This window comes from Labeo rohita, chromosome 16, assembly GCF_022985175.1.
Source record: "Labeo rohita strain BAU-BD-2019 chromosome 16, IGBB_LRoh.1.0, whole genome shotgun sequence".
NCBI classification, from domain to species: domain Eukaryota; kingdom Metazoa; phylum Chordata; class Actinopteri; order Cypriniformes; family Cyprinidae; genus Labeo; species Labeo rohita.
Window position 1 is genome coordinate 23880330 of NC_066884.1, and position 22775 is coordinate 23903104.

The following is a 22775-nucleotide window of genomic DNA, read 5'->3' on the forward strand; positions in this document are numbered from 1 at the left end:
AGGGGAGTAAATACCATCCCACCCAGTACCAGGGAGGTTAGGTCTCCATGTGCGGCTATAAAAGCATTCATATCTTCATCCATTCCATCAGACCTTCAACGGACCTGAACGTAAATCATCTGCCATTTCAACAAGGTAAGGCAACAACTTTGTTTTTTTTGCCATTTTCTAATGAATTATAATTAAATGGATTTTAACGAAAGCAGTTAAGATGAAGTGCATCTTTAAACAGGAGTGATTTGTTATAATCTTATTTAAAAAGATTATAATTATTATAACCTATTACTTTGAGTGGAAAAGCAAATAGTTAAACCCAAAACTAATTTGGAAATCCATTTTCCATTTTAAAAGTTTACCCGCACTCTCATGATTGTAATAACAACAATAACATTTTAATGCGTTCATTTTCTGCATCTATTTTTTCTTTTTCTTGTCTTAGCTAATAATCAGACCCTACAGATTCAACTGATTTACTGTAGTTTATCTTTTATAAATAAATAAGACTTATTTTACATTTCATTTCTCTCTATATATTTACCCTTACCAGGCGTTTAAAAAAAGTTTTTTCAAATATATATAGAGAGAGACTTATGTACAATTAAGTAAACAAAAGCCTCTCTGTAGAGCCGACTTATTTGTATCAAAACACTCTTTACTACTCATTTGTTTTTGAATCATAAGCATCTAAATCTCTTACATTAAGTAGGCTATACTGTAAAAACAACAACAAAAAAATGAACATAAAAAAAACATTAAAAAAACTCTCCGTTTAATTACGTAACAATGCGCGAGTGCGAATCTCTCCTCTCGCACACAGATTTTCTTTGCTCTAGCACAAAACCGGACGCGCGCTCCCAGATTCACGCTGCTCTCACCCAGAGACATTGCGCGCACTTAAAACGTGTCTCTCCTCTCTTTCAAAGTGTGCGTGTGCGCGCACAAACAGTGTCCTATGCACTCGCAAATCTCTCCGTGCTCATTCGCTAGAAAATAATTATTTTCGTACCTGGATTAAACGTTTTTAAATAATTATCATTATGCACTTAAAAACAAACAAACAACAACAACAAAACATCTCAAAACAGATTTTTAGGGCTCATGCGCTAGAAAATAATTCTTTTAAACGTTGTCAAAAGTTATCAACCAATCTGATTTTTTCTATGACTGAGAGATAAAAACTCTATATGAGATCTTATTAGCTATATAGGGAAATGAACCTGGAATTTTTTCCACAATCAAAGATGGATCTGTAATTTCCTGATCTAAAAAAGTTCTGACTTAAATCAGAAGATTATATATAAATCAGAAGACTATATAGGTCAGATACCCTATTTCCTAAATACTTAAGATGTGGAGACCAAATATTACGCTAATGAATTTCTCATATTTGTCATAACATCAGTACATAATATTCTGTAGGTAGGTTTAATGCAATGCAATTACCTTTAACTGTCATATAACTGTATATTCACTGTTTTAGAGAAGAGTTTAGTGGGTTTTCATGAAGAAAAAAAAGCTAAAATCAGAACTGAAAACAAAAATAAATAAATAAATAAATAACATTACAAAAATACCAATAAATGTCCACAGAGTGATTCTATGAGAGCATTTATTGTGTTATGATGATATCGTTCATCATTTACATCTATGTTTACATTTGATGTTGATTTGATATAGTTACTTATTATTGCCAGCATACCAACTGAGAATTTATTGCAATTATTTTCATAAATCTGAGATTTTTAGATAAATCGCTCAGAGGGGGTTGAAAAAACAAACAAACACAAAAATACAACAATAATAATAAAAATAATAATAAAGAAAAACGCCCTAAAAATTTGTTTTGAGATGTTTGTTTTTTTAAAGTGCATAATGATAACTATTGAAAAACATTTAATCTAGGTGCGAAAGAGTCATTTTCTAGCGAATGAGCACGGAGAGATTTGCAAGTGCATAAGACACAGTTTGAGCGCGCACACGCACACTTTGAGAGAGAGGAGAGACACGTTTTAAGTGCGCGCAATGTCTCTGGGTGAAAGCAGCGTGAATCTGGGAGCGCGCGTCCGGTTTTGTGCTAGAGCAAAGACAATCCGCTTGCGAGCGGAGACATTCGCGCTCGCGCATTGTATTAATCTACTTTCGCGCTACAATAATGCGCTCCCGGCATTTGTCATTAAAATAACGCCATACCAACAATTCTTCACAGTCGTGTACGCGCGCCAGACAAACGGAAGCAGAGAGAGAGATCAGTGACGGCGCTACACCGGGGCCAGGGGTGGCTATAACCCCGTCAGAATTTTGAATAGCCCCGGTTTAGCCCCCCACCAGGAGCGCTTCAGAATGACGAATACCCACCCAGCAAAAACTCGTCGAAAAGACGACAATGCCAGACGTCTAAACAACGTGAAAATTTGGTTGAAAAGACGTCTATAGGACGTCCAAATTACGTCTAAATGTGGTTGTAAAGTGAAAGTTAAAAAGACGTCTTTTTCAATTTCAACGTAAATTCATGATTATATTTATCTCAAATTCAAAATAAGACAATTCACAAGAGTACTAAAACATTTATTGACACATTAAATACATCTTTCAAGTAAAAAACACTTTCCGATCACAAATTAAGCCTGCATTTGATTAAACATACCGTAAACACATATTTTTTATAAAATTATAAAATATAACTATATGTTTTTCATATGAATATATTGTGAAAGGTACTTTATTCATGTGAACTACATTTTCATCATAATTACTCCAGTATTCAGTGTCACATGACCCTTCAGAAAACATTTTTAATATGATTTGCTGCTCAAGAAACATTTCAGATTATTATCAATGTGGAAAACAGTTATGCTGCCCAATATTTTTTGTGGAAAACATATTTCCAGTATTCTTTAAATAGAACTTTCAAAGGAGCAGTATTTATTTGAAACTGATTTTTCAAAACAGTAATCTCTGAAATACTGAAAATGTTTATAAAACAGGACAATGACCAATTCTAACCACATTAGAACATATTTCACCCAAAAAAACGCTAATTTTGCCATTAATTGCTTATGTCACTCCAAACCCATAAGAAACTTTTGTGCAGAATGCAAAAAGATATTGTTAACAGATGTCTTGTGTATGCAAAAAACAGCAACAACAAAATTACGTCTTTATTCATAAATTAGGTATTTCCAACGCATTTTCACAAAAGCACCATAAGATTTTTTTTTTTAATGTGTGAATAAAAATGCAATGTTTTTTTGTGCATATAAACCATTCACATCACTTCATAAAATTAAGGTTAAACAACTGGAGTCACATAGATTACTTTAATGCTGTCTTTACTACCTTTCTGAGGCTCAAAAATGTTAGTTGCATAAACTGTGAAATAGAGGGACAGAAATTTCTCAGATTTCATTAAAAATATCTACATTTATGTTTCAAAGATGACCAAAAGTTTTACAGGTTTGAAAAGACATGAAGGTGAGTGCTGAAAATTTTTGGTTTAACTAACACATTAGTTAAACAGTTCCCTCAGGGGTATCAGTAGATCTCTGCCTGATCTCTGATCTTCTGCTTCTTCTGCTCCTTCCACCATCCCAATCCTGGATTTTTGAGCCACGACAAAGTTCCCACTTTAAATGCTTTAGCCTGGCTGCTTTTTCTCCAGCATCTGAAATGAGAAAGAGAACAAAAGAAGCACCAAAATGTAAATGTTAAAAACAAACAAACAAATATACAAAAGAGTGGGAACTGACTTACAGCATGAGAACAATTTTCTAGAATTTTCAACACAGTTTTATGTCACTTCCTATATATGCATCGCAAATGTGGTACAATTAAAATTACTATGCAAGTACTGAAAGAATTCAGCTGCTGAAATGTTAAATAGACAGTACATAAGAACTGTACTGAAACAGTGATCCCTAAAATGGTCATAAAAGCCGAAACACATATAAATACTGAGAACGTGTTTGACATTTAAAAAAAAAAAAAAAAAAGACTTACACAGCAAAAGATGCAGTGACCTGTGGCTCAATGGCCTTTGGTTTTATTTAGCTGTGATTGACACACAAACAAAAGGGAATAGAAAATAACAGCACTAAATATGAGACAAATATTGCATATTTCTGTTCAAATGAAAGTGTACTCATTCTTCATGAGTGATTATTAACTAATTAGTGTGTCAGGGGTTCTTCTCAACTCTGGCCCTCAAGGTCCACTGCCATACAGAGGGTGCGTCTCAATGACCTTAATAGTTTGCTAGGTTGTGAATTGATATATTGTTCACAAATTCAGACATTGATAAGGAGAGAGACTCACTACACACTGGTGACTATTTCCATCCTCGCTGTACAGCATCACTACTGATATTCATTTTAATGCTGTGTTTAAATATCTCTTTTAATGCTATTTACAGTACATTATGATAAATACTTTGTTACATGAATGTGCAAGATTTCAGCCATAAATAAATTGTAAATGTTTGCTAGATTAGATATTACCTGTCTAGTGATGTATGTTTATGCTGAAATATGATATTGGTTTGTGTTTTAAAATCAGTCACATGTCATTTTGTAGTGAATTATCTCTTAAGTTTTGAGCTTCAAAACTTCCTATAAGGGAACGTAGTGAGCATCGATGCTTCCTGGTTTTCACAGCATTTATTTAGGGAGCACACATTTCAGTGCACAGTAAAAATTTTGTGATTAAGGCATCCCTTAAAGGAGAAGTCCACTTCCAAAACAAAGATTCACAGATAATGTACTCACCCCCTTGTCATCCAAGATGTTCATGTCTTTCTTTCTTCAGTCATTATGTTTGTTGAGGAAAACATTTCAGCATTTTTCTCTATATAATATAATATAATATATATAATATAATATATAATATATATATAATATATATAATGGACTGATGTGGTGCCCCGAGTTTTAAATTCCATAATGCAGTTTAAATGTGGCTTCAAACGATCCCAAATGCGGTTGTACATGATTCCAGCCGAGGAAGAAGGGTCTTATCTAGCGAAATGATCGGTTATTTTCATTAAAAAAACACAATTTAAATACTTTTTAATCTCAAACGCTCGTCTTGTCTTGCTCTGCCTGAACTCTGTGTATTCTGGGTCAAGACAGTTAGGGTATGCTGAAAAACTCCAATCGTATTTTCTCCCTCAACTTCAAAAATCATTTCAAAATCATCCTACATCACTGCAGAAGTACCAACCCAGTCAAAGTGAACATGCAAAGAAGAGCAAAAACACTCTTAACAAAAAAAGGTAAAACAGCGATATAGGACGATATTGAAGTTGAGGGAGATTATGAGAGTTTTTTTGACATACTGTAATGGTCATGAACCTGAAAAAGTCCAGGCAGAGTAAGACAAGACGAGCATTTGACATTAAAAAGTATATAAATTGTATGATTTTTATGAAAATAACCGATCATTTCACTGGATAAGACCCCTCTTCCTCAGCTGGGATGGTTTACAACCGCATTTGGGATCGTTTGAAGCCGCATTTGAACTGTATTTTGGAAGTTCAAACTTGGGGCACCACAGAAGTCCACTATATGGAGAAAAATCCTGAAATGTTTTCCTCAAAAAATATAATTTCTTTACGACTCAAGAAAGAAAGACATGAACATCTTCAGTGACAAGGGGGTGAGTACATTATATGCAAATCTTTGTTTTGGAAGTGGACTTCTCCTTTAATTTCATAAGGTTTTAGTCAACTAAATCTACAGTTCACGAGTTTGCGTGCCCATCCAGTCCTAATGGGCAATGGTAAACAAACACAAACTTGGCTTGCTGTCCTTAATGGAGGCTCGGCTTGAGTGCAGAGTTCGACTTGTCTGACTTGTCTGTCTACAAGACAGTAAAATCATTCTACAACTGTGAAGCGGTTACGTACCTAAGGTGCTGTCAGCTCTGTTCAGAGCCCATGTTATTTCCCTGTTAGCTCTCCCTACGGTGGATCGTGAGCAGGGTCCCAACTTACTGTGTCTTGTTAGGGCACTCAGAGTGTACGCTGAGCACTCTGGATTGTTCAGACAATCAGAGCAGCTCAAAAGGGCTGTCAGACACACAGCAGAGACTCGTTGGATAGTAGATGCTATGCTGCGATTGGCTTGCAATGCCCTCTAGGTGTAAAGGCACATTCTACCAGAGGAATAGCCTTCTCCTGAGTGTGGTCCAGAGGGATCTCTATCAGGGAGATTTGTGCGGCCACCGGCTGGTTTGTCGCTGTCTACCTTTGTTAGATTCCCTACAGGCACGGATATTTTCTGCTTAAACTACCTGTTCCCCCTTGGGTGGAAGAGCTATTTTAAGTAGACCTCAGATTATCTCTCGGGTCTCTTCTGTAGCTCAGGCTTACAAGGCCCACAAGTGAGTGCTCCTGAGTTGCGCTTGTAGAGCAGGCTTAGTTCTGCATCTGCTCATTGCACAGTGCTGCTGAATGCATTCCCCATAAGCGTCAAAACTGATGTAAAAGGAGTCCCTTTTAGTTAGGGAACGTTCCGGTTACTAACCTCGGTTCCTTGAGATAAGGGAATGAGTGTTACATGACATGCTGTGCTATAAGCTGCACCAGAATCAATGGCTGTCACTTAAGTCGAATGGTTCTGATGAGATGGTGCTCCAGGCCAACTTACATAGCAGTTGGCTCTGCCCCTTCTGGCAGGCTTGTACAGCTACACAAACATTAACAAATCAGGCTTCAGTATCAAAGTAAACAGGAGTTTTACCATAAGTGTCAAAGCTGACACAATGCTCGTTCCCTTATCTCAGAGAATCAAGGATATATTAATAACTGAAGTGTTTCTTGTATTCTCCTGGACTGAAGCACAGGCTCTGCTCTTCAGCACGATGGTAACCCACAAAACTCAGACAACAGAAACCCTTTAAATACCAAAAGATCATTAAATACTAACATATCTCTCAAGATCTCAGAAACAAGTTTACTTTATTTATTTCATACTAAACTTCTTATTGAGAATTAACAGAAGTTTCTTTTCAGATATTTAGAAGTTAACATATTATTAAAATAATAAAGTTTGCACTCACTGTTGTGGAAATAAACATTTGCTTATAGTTGATTTTTGACCCCAGATCAACTCTGAATGTCACAAAACATACTTCTAACTTCACTGAAAAGCTTTTTGGTGATTGTCACCATTATTGAGATTCATGTGCGGATTCATGATGTTTGTGTGAGTCAAAAAGCCACAGCTCAACCAATTTCTATATAAGGGTAAATCCAGCATTATTGATGTAACACATAAATGCTTAGAGAATGTATGTTACCAATACACCCAACCATTTGTTTATATTTTAATAAATCCTTGTTGATAGAGTCTAAACATCAGAAAAATATCAGTCTATGCACAAGTTTTCGATGTTAAAGGAAAATAATCATGCGTCATGGATGTGACAAAAAATGACACAGTTTTTGAGAAACTACATACTTTGTAGGATTTCTGTAAATTAAAATGCACAGACCAGACGCAATAATACCCAACAAATAGAGAAGTGATGGCGCTTCACAGAACATATAATTGTTACTTTATTTTCATTTTGATGTCTATTTATGAGGAATATGTGCTGTTATGGATGCGACAAGCCTGAAAATAACACTTACCAGACTATGGAAAATCATGCACTAAAAATAAATATAAATGATTTAAAAACTTTAAGAGAGAGCTCACATGGGTATTTGAACCATCAAATGTTGACATCTGTGCTATCAGTATAGTAAAAACCTCTGGTAAAAACTTATGAATATATGACTGTCACAACAGCACAAGACTGCTGTAAATACTAAACGACGCTGATATGTTGTAATGTTAATGCTAATGTTAAAGCAGACATACTTAGAAGTAAGACTCCTGTTGAGATCAGCCATCATTGATAAATACCCAACATCATCTGATCAGACTTCCGCTGCTATTTTTACTATAATAAATGTACTTAAACACATAGTTACAGCAACCAAAGAAAAACTGATGGTAAAAAGTCAAGGTTCAAGAGCCCAACTAAAGCAAACACTTATTTCCACAACGGTGACTTTATTTTCAATAAAACATCAACATCTAACCCTCTGTTAATTCTTAAGAAGTTTTGTACAAAATAAAGTCAGACTGCATTGTAATGAGTGAAGATGTTGAGATCTTAAGAGATCTGTTAGTGATTACTGTTCTGTTGCTGTCATTCATGAGATGTTTAATTTAGTTTTTAAAGTGAAGGTGTTTGATCATAATAATTCAGGAAATAAAATAACAGTGTCTTCAGCTTAATTTAAATACAGAAACTGTACTTTAAATTTATGGTTTTTGTTTGCCAGCTGTTGCTGCCAGTCATTTAACCATTTTTTTATCTAACAGTTTTGTTATTGTATTAATTACAGATTGTTTTTGTAATTTTATATACATTTGTATGTAATTTAAGAAAACAGAAAAAGTTTTTTTTCTGTGTAAATAATGTGAATTACTGTAATATGTCATTAATGTCATAATGCTTAAATTATTAGCCGGGTAGTTAACTTAGAGATAATTTTACAGAGTTCTGACTACAATTTAAAATAAAAGAAACAAATCTGAAAAAAAAAAAAAAAAAAAAAAAATCTGTTATTTTTATACACAGTTATACACAGTTATTTTCTGTAAAATTTTCTGTGAATCTGTATCAGTTATGGATTTAGGTGAGCACTGTTGTGCCTACACTCTGTGAATCGTTATTGTTGTTCTACTTTCTCGTTGGTTTGTTGGCCTGTGGTTGTGGGCAAGGGCGTAGATTTGCTCTGGACATTGGTGGGGTGATTTTACATGCAATGAAAGCAGTCCTTGAATTGCTCAACCAGGTGGAAAAATGTGCTGTTGGTGTCAGATCTGTGTAACTGAACATTTTCGTGCTTTCTCAAACAATGCAAGTTAGACATAGACAAAGTAGGCCTGTTTTGAAAGTACACATTATTTGGCAACATGCTTGAGCAAACTGATCAAATTCAGGTTTTATAAATGAGAAAATAGTGATATTTGTATAATTCTTTTTTAATTTTGTCTTGATTTTGAGCAGGAACAGGAAAGCCATGGACTCTACAATTTCAAAATCTACTCAAAGCCTTACCACTGCTGAGGACATGAGGAACCAAACTAAACTTATGATGCAGCCCTATGCCAACTGGGAAGAGTATTTGACTCCTGCGCCGTTATCTATAGCCATCCTTGGAGAGCTGGTTTTCATCTCGTCCTCAACAGATTTCTCTATCAATAAAAATTCTCCTAAAGATGGCTATAAATTCATCAAATACTCTGATTCCTTTCGTGCTTGCCTCATGCAAGTGTGTAACTCTGGTTGGAGGGCATTTAATGAGGCCCATACGAGCATGGATCAGATTCGCCTCCATACTGCCCAAGTTCCAGATTACATGAAAACTGCAGTGAAGATTCTGTTCCAAGGTGATGATGAAGTTGTCAAAGCACATCTTCCTGATCAGCTGGAAAATATCAGAGTCATTGCAGATGAATGTTTGAGATTGTCTGATGCAACTGAAAAACGTTTTACTGATGTCATCTATATCATCCAAGAGCTGCTAGAAGCATGTGTGAATGCAAAGCACTTCTATGGGGAAGAGATGGAAGCAATCAAGAAGAAGTTGGAAGAGAGCAAACTGAGGGAGCAGTCAGCTCTAGAGATCAAGAAAAAGACTGAGAAGGCAGTGAGTGCCCTGGAGAAAGAACTGGATCAGGCTCATAAGAACTACAAGCAAGCAACAGATTCTCTCCCTACAGGTTGGAACATGATTGCAATGGATGTTGTTGGTGGAGTATTGCAGGGTGTAACAGGCCTCATTACTGGACTGACATCTATGGTAGCTAATCCAGTGATAAAGGCATGCGCAGCATCAGAAAAGATTGCTGATACCTGGAGCCACATTAGAGGTCGGGAAAACGTAAATGTGGTTGATGAAATAAACTTATATAGTAAGTCTGCTGAAATTCTTAGCTGTGCACAGATTATTATGGAAAAAATGGAAGTGAGTGAATTGGATAATGACATTAACTGGACAAATCTTTATGACCAGAAGGAGAAGTATACAAAAACTGATTTTGTAAAACAACAGTTCGAAAGAATTAAAGATGATCTTAAAGAAATTCCAGAGTGCCGACCAAATACACAGGCTCAGTCATTATGTGAAAAGGGCATTGAGATATGCAAACAACTGGAAGAATATGCACCTAAAGGGAAATGTGACCGAGTCAAAAGCAATGAGATAATAGATAAGGTTTTGAATTTGATCAAATCATCCCAAATTTTTGATAGCAAAAGTAAAGACATCACAAAATCTCCAGCAATTTCTTCAAATCCACCAATGCTGAATAAACAACAAAACATGTCAGAGAAAATGAACCCTGCACAGAGAGCAACCGAAAATGCACGATTCGCCATAGAGCAGTCCCGAGCTCAGTTGAACCAAACAAGAGAGAACTATGACAAGTGTGTGGAGAACTTTCAGAAGAACCAGAAGGAACTAACTGAAATCCTGGTCACCATGAGAAATTGTGAACTGAAAGAGATTGACTTTAAAACTACCATAGAGATGTTGGTCAAAGGAATGGATGCCATGGGCAGAGTGAAGGAGCAGTGGGAGAAGATGGTTCACTTCTTTCAGATGGTTTCCAACATTGTAAAAACCAGCCTGAGCAAAACTCTCAAAAACTTTGTCTCAACATCAGAGAAAACACAAGCTCTCTCCTACAATGCAAAGCTCTTCTCAAAAGATCTTCTCTACACTCAAGCCTTCCAAGCCTGTAACATTGCTAGTCTGGTTCATATGATCTCTGGAACATACACAGATGTTTCCAACAAGTACCTGATGGATCGTGTCAGTTCACTGGGCAGACTGATGGTCATGGATACAAGTAAACCAGAATTTGATCATGAGCGACTAAAGCTCCAGAATGGCTGTGACGAGGCACAAAGTGGCATCTTAATGCTTGTCCTGAAGAACAAAAAGGAGTTTGACAGGAAAAGCACCGCAAGACAAGATAAGATTGACCAAGAGTTGCTCGCCATTCTGCCCGCTGCTCCTCCAGAACAAATCAAGAGAATTCAAGAGGTTGTTCAAACTGGATTCAGTGAGGAAGAAGCATCAGCATACTACTGAGGGAATCCACCAAATATATACTTTACAAACTTGCTGTGAACAAGATAATACTACCATAGTTAGATTAAAGCTTTGCTGTCCAGTAACATGTAACAGTTGAGTTCAGTTTAGATTATAATATTATAGGTATCCAAATATATGTCTGTATAACAGTACAACTTTTATTATTCTTTTAATCAACAAACAAAGCAGGTCCATTGAAACAAACAACTGGAAACAAACAATCTCCCATATGAATAAAGGCAGTGTTTGATGATTCAGAAATCCTTAATGTCCATTCTGTCTTAGCAATTCAAGAAAAAAAGCCAAATAAAATAAAAAACAGGACTGAGAAAGAAAACACCAATTTGCAATGTCAAGCAGCAAAATGAGCTGGATGCAGATGAGACCGGAAGCCAGACCCATAAAATTTACAAATGGCTGCACCTGATCTTACAGGGGAAAAAAAGGTGGATAGGTCCTAAAAGTTAAAGGAAACAGTTTTCTGTTTTCATCATACTATAATATTGTAATGATACCATAATATCAGCTTGCAAATGTTTCAGATATAATGTACAATGCATGCTTATTTTTTTCTGACAGGAAATATTTGTTTTTGATAAATCTGTTTTATTCTTTAAATCTTTAAAATTTAAATCTTTGATTTATTAAAAAGTGAAATACAACTTATTAGTCGGAAGAAAAAATTGTTTATTGTTTGCTGTTGCTATGTTATATCTAAAGTATATCTCTGTACTGTGACTGTTATTATTATGTAAAATGAGTGTTTGGAATTAATAAACATACATGTTATTCCTAAATCCCTAATAGATATTTTCATTCTTTCAAAAAACAAGATTGCAACAAGTATTGAGAACATTATTTTTAATCACCAAGACACAACTGTATGATCTTTCAGTAGCAAACAATGCAAGAAAAAAGTTTCAAATCACCCCTGTTGATGAATGAAAGATGTTACAGTAATAGAGGCTACAGCTGCCACATTAGCAAATAAACTTACATTTAGCGTTCTGACACAAATGACATAAGCATGAGTTGTTGTTTTTTTTTTTAAAGAACAGGAGTTTGTGCCAACACAGTAAATATGCTCACTGCACCATATGACTGAATCCATAATATAAGTTACCTTTTCAAATGAAGGGTTACTAATAGTAACTTGGCTGTCTTTACCATAGTGAGTCCTTGTGGCATACTGTAATGTAAAATTTTTAAAATATTTATATGATACAACAGTTACCTGCCATCTGTCTCCCTTCTTCTGATGCATCTCTGATTAAACTGACTAATGGGTGCAGTCATTGATTGTTTATTTACAGGCAGAAATTCCTTTACGCTACTGTTCGGAGCAGGATGTGATGACACACAGACTGTGATAAAGGTCTGTTCCACCACTGATATTGACAGATGTAGCTGTAAGAATTTTACCTTTCTTGAAGCATGCGCTCATCTGTCCAAAAAATATTTACAAGGAAATGTAAATATTAATTACTAACAATGTAAAGCAAAAAAAAAAATTTGTTCTGAATAAGGTTTACACAGACGCACACAAATGTATGGTTGGTATGTGCTCATCTGTCCAAAAAATATTTACAAGGAAATGTAAATATTAATTACTAACAATGTAAAGCAAAAAAATAAATTTGTTCTGAATAAGGTTTACACAGACGCACACAAATGTATGGTTTGACTGGTGAGCAATGCTAAAATCAACTGATTACAAATGAGTTCATATGACCCTGGACCGCAAAACCAGTCTTAAGTAGTACAGGCATATTTGTAGCAATATCCAGTATACATTGTATGCCAAAAATCATTAGGAAATTAAGTAAAGATCATGTGCCATGAAGATATTTTGTAAATTTCCTACCATAAATATATTAAAACTTAATTTTTGATTAATAATATGCATTGCTAAGACCTTCATTTGGACAACTTTAAAGGCAATATTTTATTTATTTATTTTCAATATATATATATTTTCAAATAGTTGCATCTCAAAATTTTTAGCCACATTTTGTCCTATTCTAACAAACCATACATCAGTGAAAAGTTATTTCAGCTTTGAGATGATATATAAATCTCAGTTTTAAAAAAAATGACCCCAATGACTGGTTTTGTGTATTGAAGTCATGAGGTTATATATATTTAGTAAACATTTTAACATAATTATGTTACTTTGAATATGATCATCCACAATGATACTACAATAAGAGTCTATTCCTGTTTAAATTCACAAGGTTTAGTCTAAAAAATATAAAAAGGCGTATAAATATTATTAGATTTTAGGGCTCACCAATATTAATATAAACAAGTTGATTAATTATATTTTAATATTATAGTAAAAATAAAAATAAAGCAATTAGCTAGCAACCAGGACTTGTACATACACCAGTATACTGAAGCAGCTGACAGTTTGCTCAACAAGTGCACACTGGGTTCATTTTAACATGGTTTTCCTGTCTCATGTCATCTCAACCCTGCCCAGCACAGAATATGGGAGACCGTTTGTGCAGTTGTGTCAGCTATATGAAACTAATGTGTGGTTTTGTGGGAACAAGACTTGACTTTTCATCTTGCATTTTTAAAAAGTGATTTACGACATAAAGCCACAGACTTTTTTATAGCAGGTAAGATGATTATTTAAAATAACACACTAGACTGAACATATTTTACTGCTTTTCAAGTACATGCTAAATTATAGGGGGTTAATGAGTTTGATGTACTGCACTTTGCTGTACTAAAGTCAGATGTTACATTAAGAGGACAATTAGATGTTTCTATGAGAATGAGCAGTAACTTATTAACTTATAATTAAAAAGCTTAAAATGTTCTACCAAGCCTGGAAATATTTAAAGTGCTCCTATTATGCCTTTTAAAGAATGATCTTTCATGCAGTGTGTCATGTAGCTGTATGTGAACATAAAATCTGCAAAGGTGTGAAGCTGACAGTGCACGATACATAAAGTTATTGTCTATCAAAAAAAAAAAAAAAGAGTCGGTTCAAATTCAAATCTTTTTCTTTACGGCCATACGTCACAAAGTAAGACATTTGCATAATGTCTGCCCAAGTTCTACGTTGCGAACAACTTGCCCACCCACAAACACAGTAAAATTTCCATGTGGTTTACATCATGTCGAGAAGATGCTGTATCCTAAGTACAATGCGGGATTCACCAAAGTCTTGCTCTTAAAAGATGGGTCAGTGACCAGTTTATTTGGACGGCGGTATGGCCACGGTCGGTGGATGATCGGCGGGAAACTTCAAAATGGCGGAAGGGAGAGCAGCGTGGGGAGATACCTCGGATGGTGATAATGATTAAGATATGGAGTATCTGGAAGTAAGATACAATAAAAGGGAAAAAACAATCAGCTTGGGTGATGGATCTGATTGTGAGCAAACAATCAATAAAACAAGACATATGAGAAATGAAGTTAAAGAGGTGGTAGAAAGAGAAATCAAAGTGATAATTACTTTTGCTAAGCAGTCAGAACAGTAAGTACATCCTGTTAAATTATCGAAAATAATCGAGAAGGAGATAGGAGTAGTGAAAGCTGTATCTTGTCTTAGCAATGGAAGAATAATGATTAAATGCAAGGATCAAAAGCAGAAGGAAAAAATTATGAAAATGAAAACACTAGCAGGAGTACAGGTAGTATGCACAGAAATAGGCAATAAAGTTTGAGGTGTTATTTCAGTCATTTCCTCTTAAGAGTATGGATGATGGAAAGGTAGTCAAAGTGGAGGAACAGTCATTTGAGCATGATGAGGGAATTTGAAGGGAATAATCTGCCTGTAAGAGTGAAGCAAGAATTAGTAAGTGTGAGAGTATGTGCCTCCACCTTTAAGATGTTTCAAATGCCAACGCATGGGACATACTGGTAGTATCTGTAAAGGGAAAATGTGTTGTGCAAAATGCGGGGGAGAACACGAATATGGCAAGTGTAATGAGGGCGTGTTTTAATTGTGGGGGAGGACATAGTGCAGCATATGCGGGATGCCTGGTACAACAAGAAGCCCGTGAAGTACAAAAAATAAAAACAGTACAACATTTAACATATGCAGAAGCTACTCGTAAGCTAAAAGATACAGCTGAAACAAAGAGAACTAGTGTACAAGGAACCAGGATGGAATCCTATACTCAGAAAGAAGTAGATTCTCTGAGGAATAAATCAGATCAACATATTGTAATGAATAAAATTGATTTTGTGGCTTTTATCTGTGTGGTGGTTAATGGTACCTCACAAATGGAAAGGAAATCAGACAAGTTAAGGATTATTGTAGGGTGTGCTAATAAATTTCTGAAATTAACAGGAGTTACAGTGGAGGAGGTCCATGGGATTTTGAAAGCTAAGGAGGGAAATGCTGCTTTGGATATGTAGGTATTCAGTCTTTGAGTTTAATACAAATGGTTTTTAAACAGAAATGGGACAGATGCCAGACATCATGTGTATTCAGGAGACATGGTTAAATAGCTCCTTGGATTTTAAGATCAATGGATATGTAGTAGAAAGGAAAGACAGAGAAGTTGGAAGAGGTGGAGGGTGTGCAACATTTATTAAAGAGGACATAGCATATAAAAGAATAAACAGAAATAATAATTTAGAATGTGTAAGCATAGAAATATTGGGAATACATTGAGGAATCAGAATTACAAATCTTTATAATCCATGTAAAGAAATAAGTAATAATATATTAGAAGAAGTGACAGGTAATGTACTGGTCAAAATTGTTATATGCAGGGATTTTAATGCACATAATGGCCTGTGGGGTAGTAAAAATACAGACAACAATGGGATAATCATAGAAGAATTTATGGAAGAACACTCACTTGTGTGCTTCAATGATGGGAAACCAACAAGAATGGATAAAGTAAAAGGTGGCATGTCATGTTTGGATCTCACAATGATATCACCTGCTTTAGCCGGTAAGTGTACCTCGGTTGTACTTGAAGATAATTTGGGCAGCGATCACTGGCCCGTAGTATGTGAGATTCAGAGTGCAGTTCAAAAGCAAAACGTTAGTCAATGTGCAAGATGGGGTTTAGGCAGACAAAATGGGAGCAATTTTATATGTTGTGTGAAGAAAATTTTAAAAATATTAAGCTGGATGGAAATATTGAAGAGAAAGATAGTAAGTGGAATAATTTCTGCAGCAAACCAAACTATACCATTAATAAGAGGTAATGGAAAGAAAAAGAAAAGTGTACCATGGTGGTCTGAAGAGTGCTCAGTGGCAGTTAGAGAGAGGAATAAGGCATTCCAGATTTTAAAAAGATTATTAATAACTCAAGACACCATTATAGAATATCAGAAAAAAAAGGGCTGAAAAAAATCGAATGATCTGCGTCAGAGGAGAGGAGCGGTGCTGTAAAAGATGTTTCATGTCTGAAGACTAAATAAAACTGGACAATCTAGATACTGTCACCAGCAACTAAATGTTTATATAGGAAAGAAATGACACATTAATGCTGCTGCTGTTGTCTGCTACTACTAAGATGTTTTCACTTGAGATGTTTTAGCACTATATAAACTTATAAGCTATAACATATTCCGATTATCTGATAAATGTATATCTTATTTTTATTCTTATTACTAGTTCCTGTAATTACCCTATAATGTCAGAGATCTACAGTTTGTTCCTTACAAATGCTTATGAGTGTAGAGTGTAGTCGGGTCACTGAATCTAACAAGATTCATATTAAAAACCACTCTCTCACTAACTATAATTGTTTAACAAAGTGTGATATTGAGCTACTCTTCTTTTTATTTTATAAAGCATATTGATAAGCTGACATATTGACATAGTATGGTCTGACAGATCAAAATTATATGTATACCACAATATTACCCATTTTTACTGTAAGTCTATTAGTCTATGTTCTTCAAACTCATTCCTGTCTATCTCAAGTGATGTAAAGATTGCTCCTTTTTCAATTGGTTTATTCTTGATGTCTTTTTGTCATTACCAGAAAGAAATGCTTTTTAGGTTCTCATTCAGAAGGTTTGTTATTGCACCTCTGTTGACATTTCTCCACTGTAAGTACAGTCATCTTAGCTGTATAGGTAATTTTCAACTTAAATTTCATTAAACTGATTTAAAAACATGAGCTTTACCTAAAAGTTGAGAATTGCTTAACTTATTTTGATGAGTTACAGTAAAGTAAAAACATGTTTTCATGACTTCTTTATCATACTATTTTTATTTTACATGTAGATTTGCATATTACTAAGAATTTGTAACTTAAAACAATATTTTACTGAGATTGACTCATAAGGGTTTTTTTTGTTTTGTTTGTTTTTCTACCTTCTAGAGTATTCCTCAAAATATATATATATATATATATATATATGTTACCAGGAGTGAAAGACGAGAGGCGAGCGGATCCATATGCGAGCTTTTATTGATATTTCCAAACAAAGACATGGTCGTACAGGCAGGGTCGAGACGGGAGCAGACAGGTATATCACAGGCAGTCGAAGAGAGTAATCCAATAAACAAGCACCATAGTCCAAAAGGCAGGCGGCTAGACAGTCAAAATGAGAAAACCAGGTGGGAAAGACAAAACACTGGGGACTAGGAACTCGGAACCAGAAACTAGGAAAACGCTAACAATACAACAACAATCCGTGAAGTGCACTGGGATGGACCGGGGCTTTTATAGAACGCCTGATTGGTCACGGGGCTGACGCAATCAGTGCGGTGGAGGATGGGAGATGCAGTCCGGAGTGTGGTGCAACAGTCAGAGTGTGTAGGTGAGGTGAGAGTGACATCTGGTGGTGAGCGGACAACGGGACACCGACCAGATTCGTGACAATATATATATATATATTAATACTTTTATTCACCAAGGATGTATTAAGTTAATAATTAAAAGTTTATTAAAAGTTAATAATAAATAATTTACATTGTTTAATTTACAAATATTTATATTTTGAATAAACACTGTACTTTTTAAACTTGTTATTCATGAAAGAATCCTGAAAAAAAAAATCACAGGTTCCAAAAAATATTTGGCAGCACAACTGTTGATATTATCCAACATTGATCATTCTAATAATAAATCCGCATATTAGAATGATTTCTGAAGGATCATGTGACACTTAAGACTGGAGTAATAGCTGTTAAAAATTTAGCTTTTCATCACAGGAATAAATTCTATTTTAAAGTATGTTAAAATAAAAAACATTATTTTATATTGTAAAAACATTTTGCAATATTACTGTTTTTTTTTTTCTATATTTTTAATCAAATAAATGCAGCCTTGATGAGCATAAGAGACTTCTTTTTCTTACTGACCCCAAACTTTTGAACGGTATATAAACTGTTAAATGTTCACAGTCCCACATGACTTTTATGGATTATTTATTTATTTATTTTTCACAATTAAATAGTAATTAAATTTTGATAAAATACATACAATTTGAAAGGTTTAAGTTTTTCAACCTTAACAGTAACAAGATAAATGCATGTTAAGGAATTTCTTCACATTGAATTTGTACAAGAAAATCAGGGGGGAAATCCTGTAGGCCACAAAAAAGGCATATAAATGTTTTAATTTCAATTCTGTTTTTTCTCTTGATGCCACATAATACCTTCACATATTACCATATTTTTAAATATTTTTTATGAAGTGCAGATTTTGATATGAATAACAAAAAGCTCATATGAAAACAAGCTTAATAGTTCTTTCTTTTTGTAAATGATTAAGCCAATTAATGGTGGGTACAGAACAACTTTTGCTTAAATTAGATAAATAGGAGAAGCTGCCACATCACACAAGTCACTTTATTAAGCATTATAGTCACATGTATTAAATAAAGAGAGGTAACATTTTAGTAGCTTTAAATATAATCTGTCAGACCCTACTGTATCCATAAATATACCAATAGCTGATCATATCTGATCATGCTTTATTTATGTAAGATAGAAAGAAGAGGAAGTTACACATCACATGAGTCACTTTAATAAACATTTTTAGTCAGCTGTTATGAAATAGTGAACTATATGAAATTTTACTTGTCAGATTGAGTGACCCTGGCCAACTGCAACCATAAGCATTTGTAAGAAACAAACTGTAGATCTCCAACATTGTAAGGTAATTACAGAAACTAGTTATAAGAATAAAGATAAGATATACGTTTATCAGATAAGTGGAATACGTTAAAACATCTCAAGCTGAAGATATTCTTAGTAGTAGCAGACAACAGCAGAAGCATTAATGTTTTCATTTCTTTCCTATATAAACATTTAGATGCTGGTGGCAGTAGATTGTCCAGTTTTCTTTAGTCTTAAGACATTAAATCTCTTTTTTAGCACCGCTCGTTTACTCTGACGCAGATCATTCCCCCAATAGTATGTTCTTGCACAACCGGAGGCTGCACTTTCAGGACCGCAGTTCCAGGACCTCATTGCTAGGACCCTATTTTTTTGTGTGACAGCGCCATCTAGAGGAGATCTGATTTAAGCATAAAACAAAAACTATTCATTTTTAATCTTTCCATCTTTTTTAATGTTCGAGGCGTGTCAGCGATCTCCATTTACCATATTTGGCTGTGCAAAACAGATCATTGTTCTGCTGAATGTTATAAACTAACATTTGTATTCAAATAAAATTACATTTATTAATGTACTAATAAACAGTAATTTGTAGCGCAATTGTTTTACCGTTTATTGCACTTTATGTGTGTCACACGTCAGACGTGAATCGCTGTGCTGCGGCTAATAAACTGAAGTCTTGCAAAAATACAAGTCTTTCTTTACAAGAAAATGGAATTTAACACCAGAATATATATAGAATATATTGAAATAAATTAGGTTAAATATTTCAAACAGGTTACCATTGGGTATGTCAAGGGTTAGGACAATAATTAAGTGTATACAATTAAACAACTACATATTTCTTTAAAAAATAATAATATACAGAATTGAATAGCAAGCGCTATTAAATAGTATAAGACGCTAACACATACATATATACAATAAATACATAAAATAAAATAATACAAAAAACTATAGAGTCCTAGAAATTCGGTCCTGAAACTGCAGCCTCCGGCTGTGCAGGAACACCCTTCTCGATCATTCGGCTTCAGCGTCTGATCTAAAGTGTGCGCGCTCCCGCGCGAACATTTGCTGAACAGCGACACCTAGTCACACTTTTCTAAAGTCACCGATTTCAGCACAACACCGACTTGCTCCTCTGAACCTCTACCTGTAAGTGTGATTAATAATTGATGGTTGTATTTTCTAGCGGTCGTTCAAAATACGTAGTTGTGTGTTATGTGGTGTAACATTATGTCGTGTACGACATGGGGGTGAGTAAATTATCAGGGCATTTTTATTCTGAAAGTGTAGAAATCCTTTAAAACGTGTTGCTCTCATGTAACGTTACTCTGTATCATGCAAAATACGTATTTAGTTGTGTGTGTGTGTGTGTGTGTGTGTGTGTGTGTGTGTGTGTGTGTGTGTGTGTGTGTGTGTGTGTGTTGTGTTTGCTCCGCGCAGCTCGTAGGTCTCTGACTAACCAGCTGACTTTCTGTTCACTCGATATTGTCTGGAAATGTGTTGATGAATAGTGAATGTTTGTCATTGTTATTACTTGAAGTTGAAGAATAGAACAATACGTTGGTGTACAAGCTGTAGTGCTTTATCAATACGTTTCTGCGTTGGGTTGACGCATATATTATGGCTGTTCCGGTGTTGTTGTTTACCAGTTGTGGGCTAGAATAACGGTGATGGGCGGTCCGTGTTTGAAATTCGCTGCACGCAGTAACGTTAAACCAATCACAAAAGACTGGGTCATCGGACCAATCACCGCAGATTAATGTGACAAAAGGCGTGGTTTGGACAAATGATTCGTTTGAACGAACCGTTTGGGAGTCGTTGAGCAAATAAGGTAAAAATAAATGCTTATTATAAGACAACAAAAGTGTTTTATGGCCTTGCATGCATGTCAGCTTGTTGTTGGGGACTCCCAAAACCAAAATATGAACGTTTTTAATCCATAATAGGGGCACTTTAAAGAACAGAATAACCTGTTCAATGCAGCTTGTTTCGACTTGTTGTCTTTGTGGACTCGTTTAGCATTGGACTTGGACTGTCCTCTCCCATGGTACTCACACACACTAATTGTTGTGATAATAAATAGGAACAACAAAGATGCTTTTAGGCATGTGGAGGGATCATGACAGTCACGCTCTTTTATTAGAAAACACCACAAATCCACATTTTTCACGTATTATGGATATTCATTTGCGCATGGATTTTCTTCGGCAGTCCTGGGTCACTGAAATGATCTGGAAAAAACAGATGGCTTTAATTTAAGAGTATAATTTCACACATGCAAGTACAAATTATTATTATAAAATCAAATAAAAAGACTGAGCTCAAGACAAACTGCTCTCGTAACATTTGAAGAACATATTCAATCTTTAAAGTAGAATATTAACATTCTAAATGTAAAGCATGTTATCAGAAGATTCTACCAAGCGACTTGCAAGAAAGTGTGCAAATGTGTCCAATAAAAATTTACCTGCTGCAAATTCACGAATATCTGTAGGCCTTTTCAGAAACACACCCCTGTTAAAAAGAGTAAGTATGGACGAATAAAAAATGGTTGTGTGATCTTGATGGGACATAAAACACAAAGACTGACCTTAAGAAGTCACTTAGTAACATTTCCACCTCTGGATGAGACCTTAAATATTTTTCATTAGCTACCCGGGTCTTGACCTATATGTGAAAACATATGCAATTTGGGTTTTGCTTTCAAAAACGAATGCAGTTTATTTAATAAATGTGTATACTGTTCTTTAAAGCTACGAGGTTGATTAGCAGAACTTCATCCAGCAACAATAAAATCTGTGGATTCGTTAATAACTCCCAGCAGAAGAAATACCTTGAAGTGATGCAGCTTTTCTTGCTGCTCGGGACTTAAAGCGCTGAAATCGAGTTTTTGCAGTGTGTTTCTCTCCGCCATCACAGCTGTTGTCCCCAAGCGCCTGATGTTGACGTGCCTTAAGCGTTCTGTCGCTAGGCAACATACACTTCCGTATGCTTTTTTCAGAGCGATCCACCGACTCTTAGCAGTTTAAAATACATAAAAAATACATCTTTTTTATTGTAATCTACAGTTTTCCTATTATTAGAAATTCTGCTCATTTTTGCCAACAGTAGAGTTGTATGCACATAAATAAATACCGTTTGTGGGCTCTGTGGACTCAATTCTCTGTGAGCTCCGTTGGATGATATAATTTATGATGAAATGATATCATTTACTCCATTTAGCAACGCGTCATGGCAATAAATAAGCCAACAACAATAACACAAAGTGGTGACTTGGTTAACTCCCCGAATTAGTTAGCTGTGTCATTAGATCTATCAGCTAATGTCTGAGAAAGATGGCATGTAAGGCTGTTAAACACCGGTAAGTGAGATTTTATTGGTTTTCAACGCTATATTTCTTAGCTCATTTTTAGTAACCTTTTCTAAATGTTTCTTCACTTCACGTAGGTTATAGCTTGGTTATAGCTAACCGTACAATCAACCTAACGGCGAAATTAAACATTTAAAAATAATTTTGCGCTTGTTGACTCGCATTCAGAGAAAGTCAGTTCAAAGAAATGT

At 35.1% G+C, this 22775-nt stretch overlaps 2 protein-coding genes across 3 annotated transcripts; one reads left to right on the top strand and one right to left on the bottom strand.

The window, feature by feature from the left end:
* The first annotated feature begins 65 nt into the window (after positions 1–65).
* LOC127178439 (uncharacterized) lies at positions 66–11843 on the top strand. The gene is made up of 2 exons (XM_051131318.1): positions 66–135; positions 9061–11843. Exon 2 carries the CDS (start codon positions 9074–9076, stop codon positions 11150–11152), a length of 2079 nt encoding a protein of 692 aa, XP_050987275.1. The 5' UTR covers positions 66–135; positions 9061–9073; the 3' UTR covers positions 11153–11843.
* Positions 3523–22570, bottom strand: LOC127178440 (RIIa domain-containing protein 1-like). 2 transcript variants are annotated; one of them, XM_051131321.1, is made up of 5 exons: positions 22350–22570; positions 22048–22230; positions 21805–21881; positions 21682–21728; positions 21324–21445 (listed from the first exon to the last, which is right to left on the bottom strand). In XM_051131321.1, exons 2-5 carry the CDS (start codon positions 22126–22128, stop codon positions 21381–21383), a joined length of 270 nt encoding a protein of 89 aa, XP_050987278.1. In that variant the 5' UTR covers positions 22129–22230; positions 22350–22570; the 3' UTR covers positions 21324–21380. The 2 variants fall into 2 exon arrangements, with proteins under 2 accessions (XP_050987277.1, XP_050987278.1); XM_051131320.1 differs by lacking the exons at positions 21324–21445; positions 21682–21728 and adding an exon at positions 3523–3661.
* Between the last annotated feature and the right edge of the window lie 205 nt (positions 22571–22775).

Bases quoted from the DNA above. Each gene is read 5' to 3' on its own strand.
- LOC127178439 (XM_051131318.1), top strand. From the start codon at position 9,074: ATGGACTCTACAATTTCAAAATCTACTCAAAGCCTTACCACTGCTGAG.
- LOC127178440 (XM_051131320.1), bottom strand. From the start codon at position 22,128: ATGGCGGAGAGAAACACACTGCAAAAACTCGATTTCAGCGCTTTAAGT. The intron at 21,882-22,047 runs GTATTTCTTCTG...TTTCACATATAG, and splicing joins AAAAGCTGCATCACTTCAAG to GTCAAGACCCGGGTAGCTAA. The intron at 3,662-21,804 runs GTCAGTCTTTGT...TTCTCATTTCAG, and splicing joins TTACTAAGTGACTTCTTAAG to ATGCTGGAGAAAAAGCAGCC.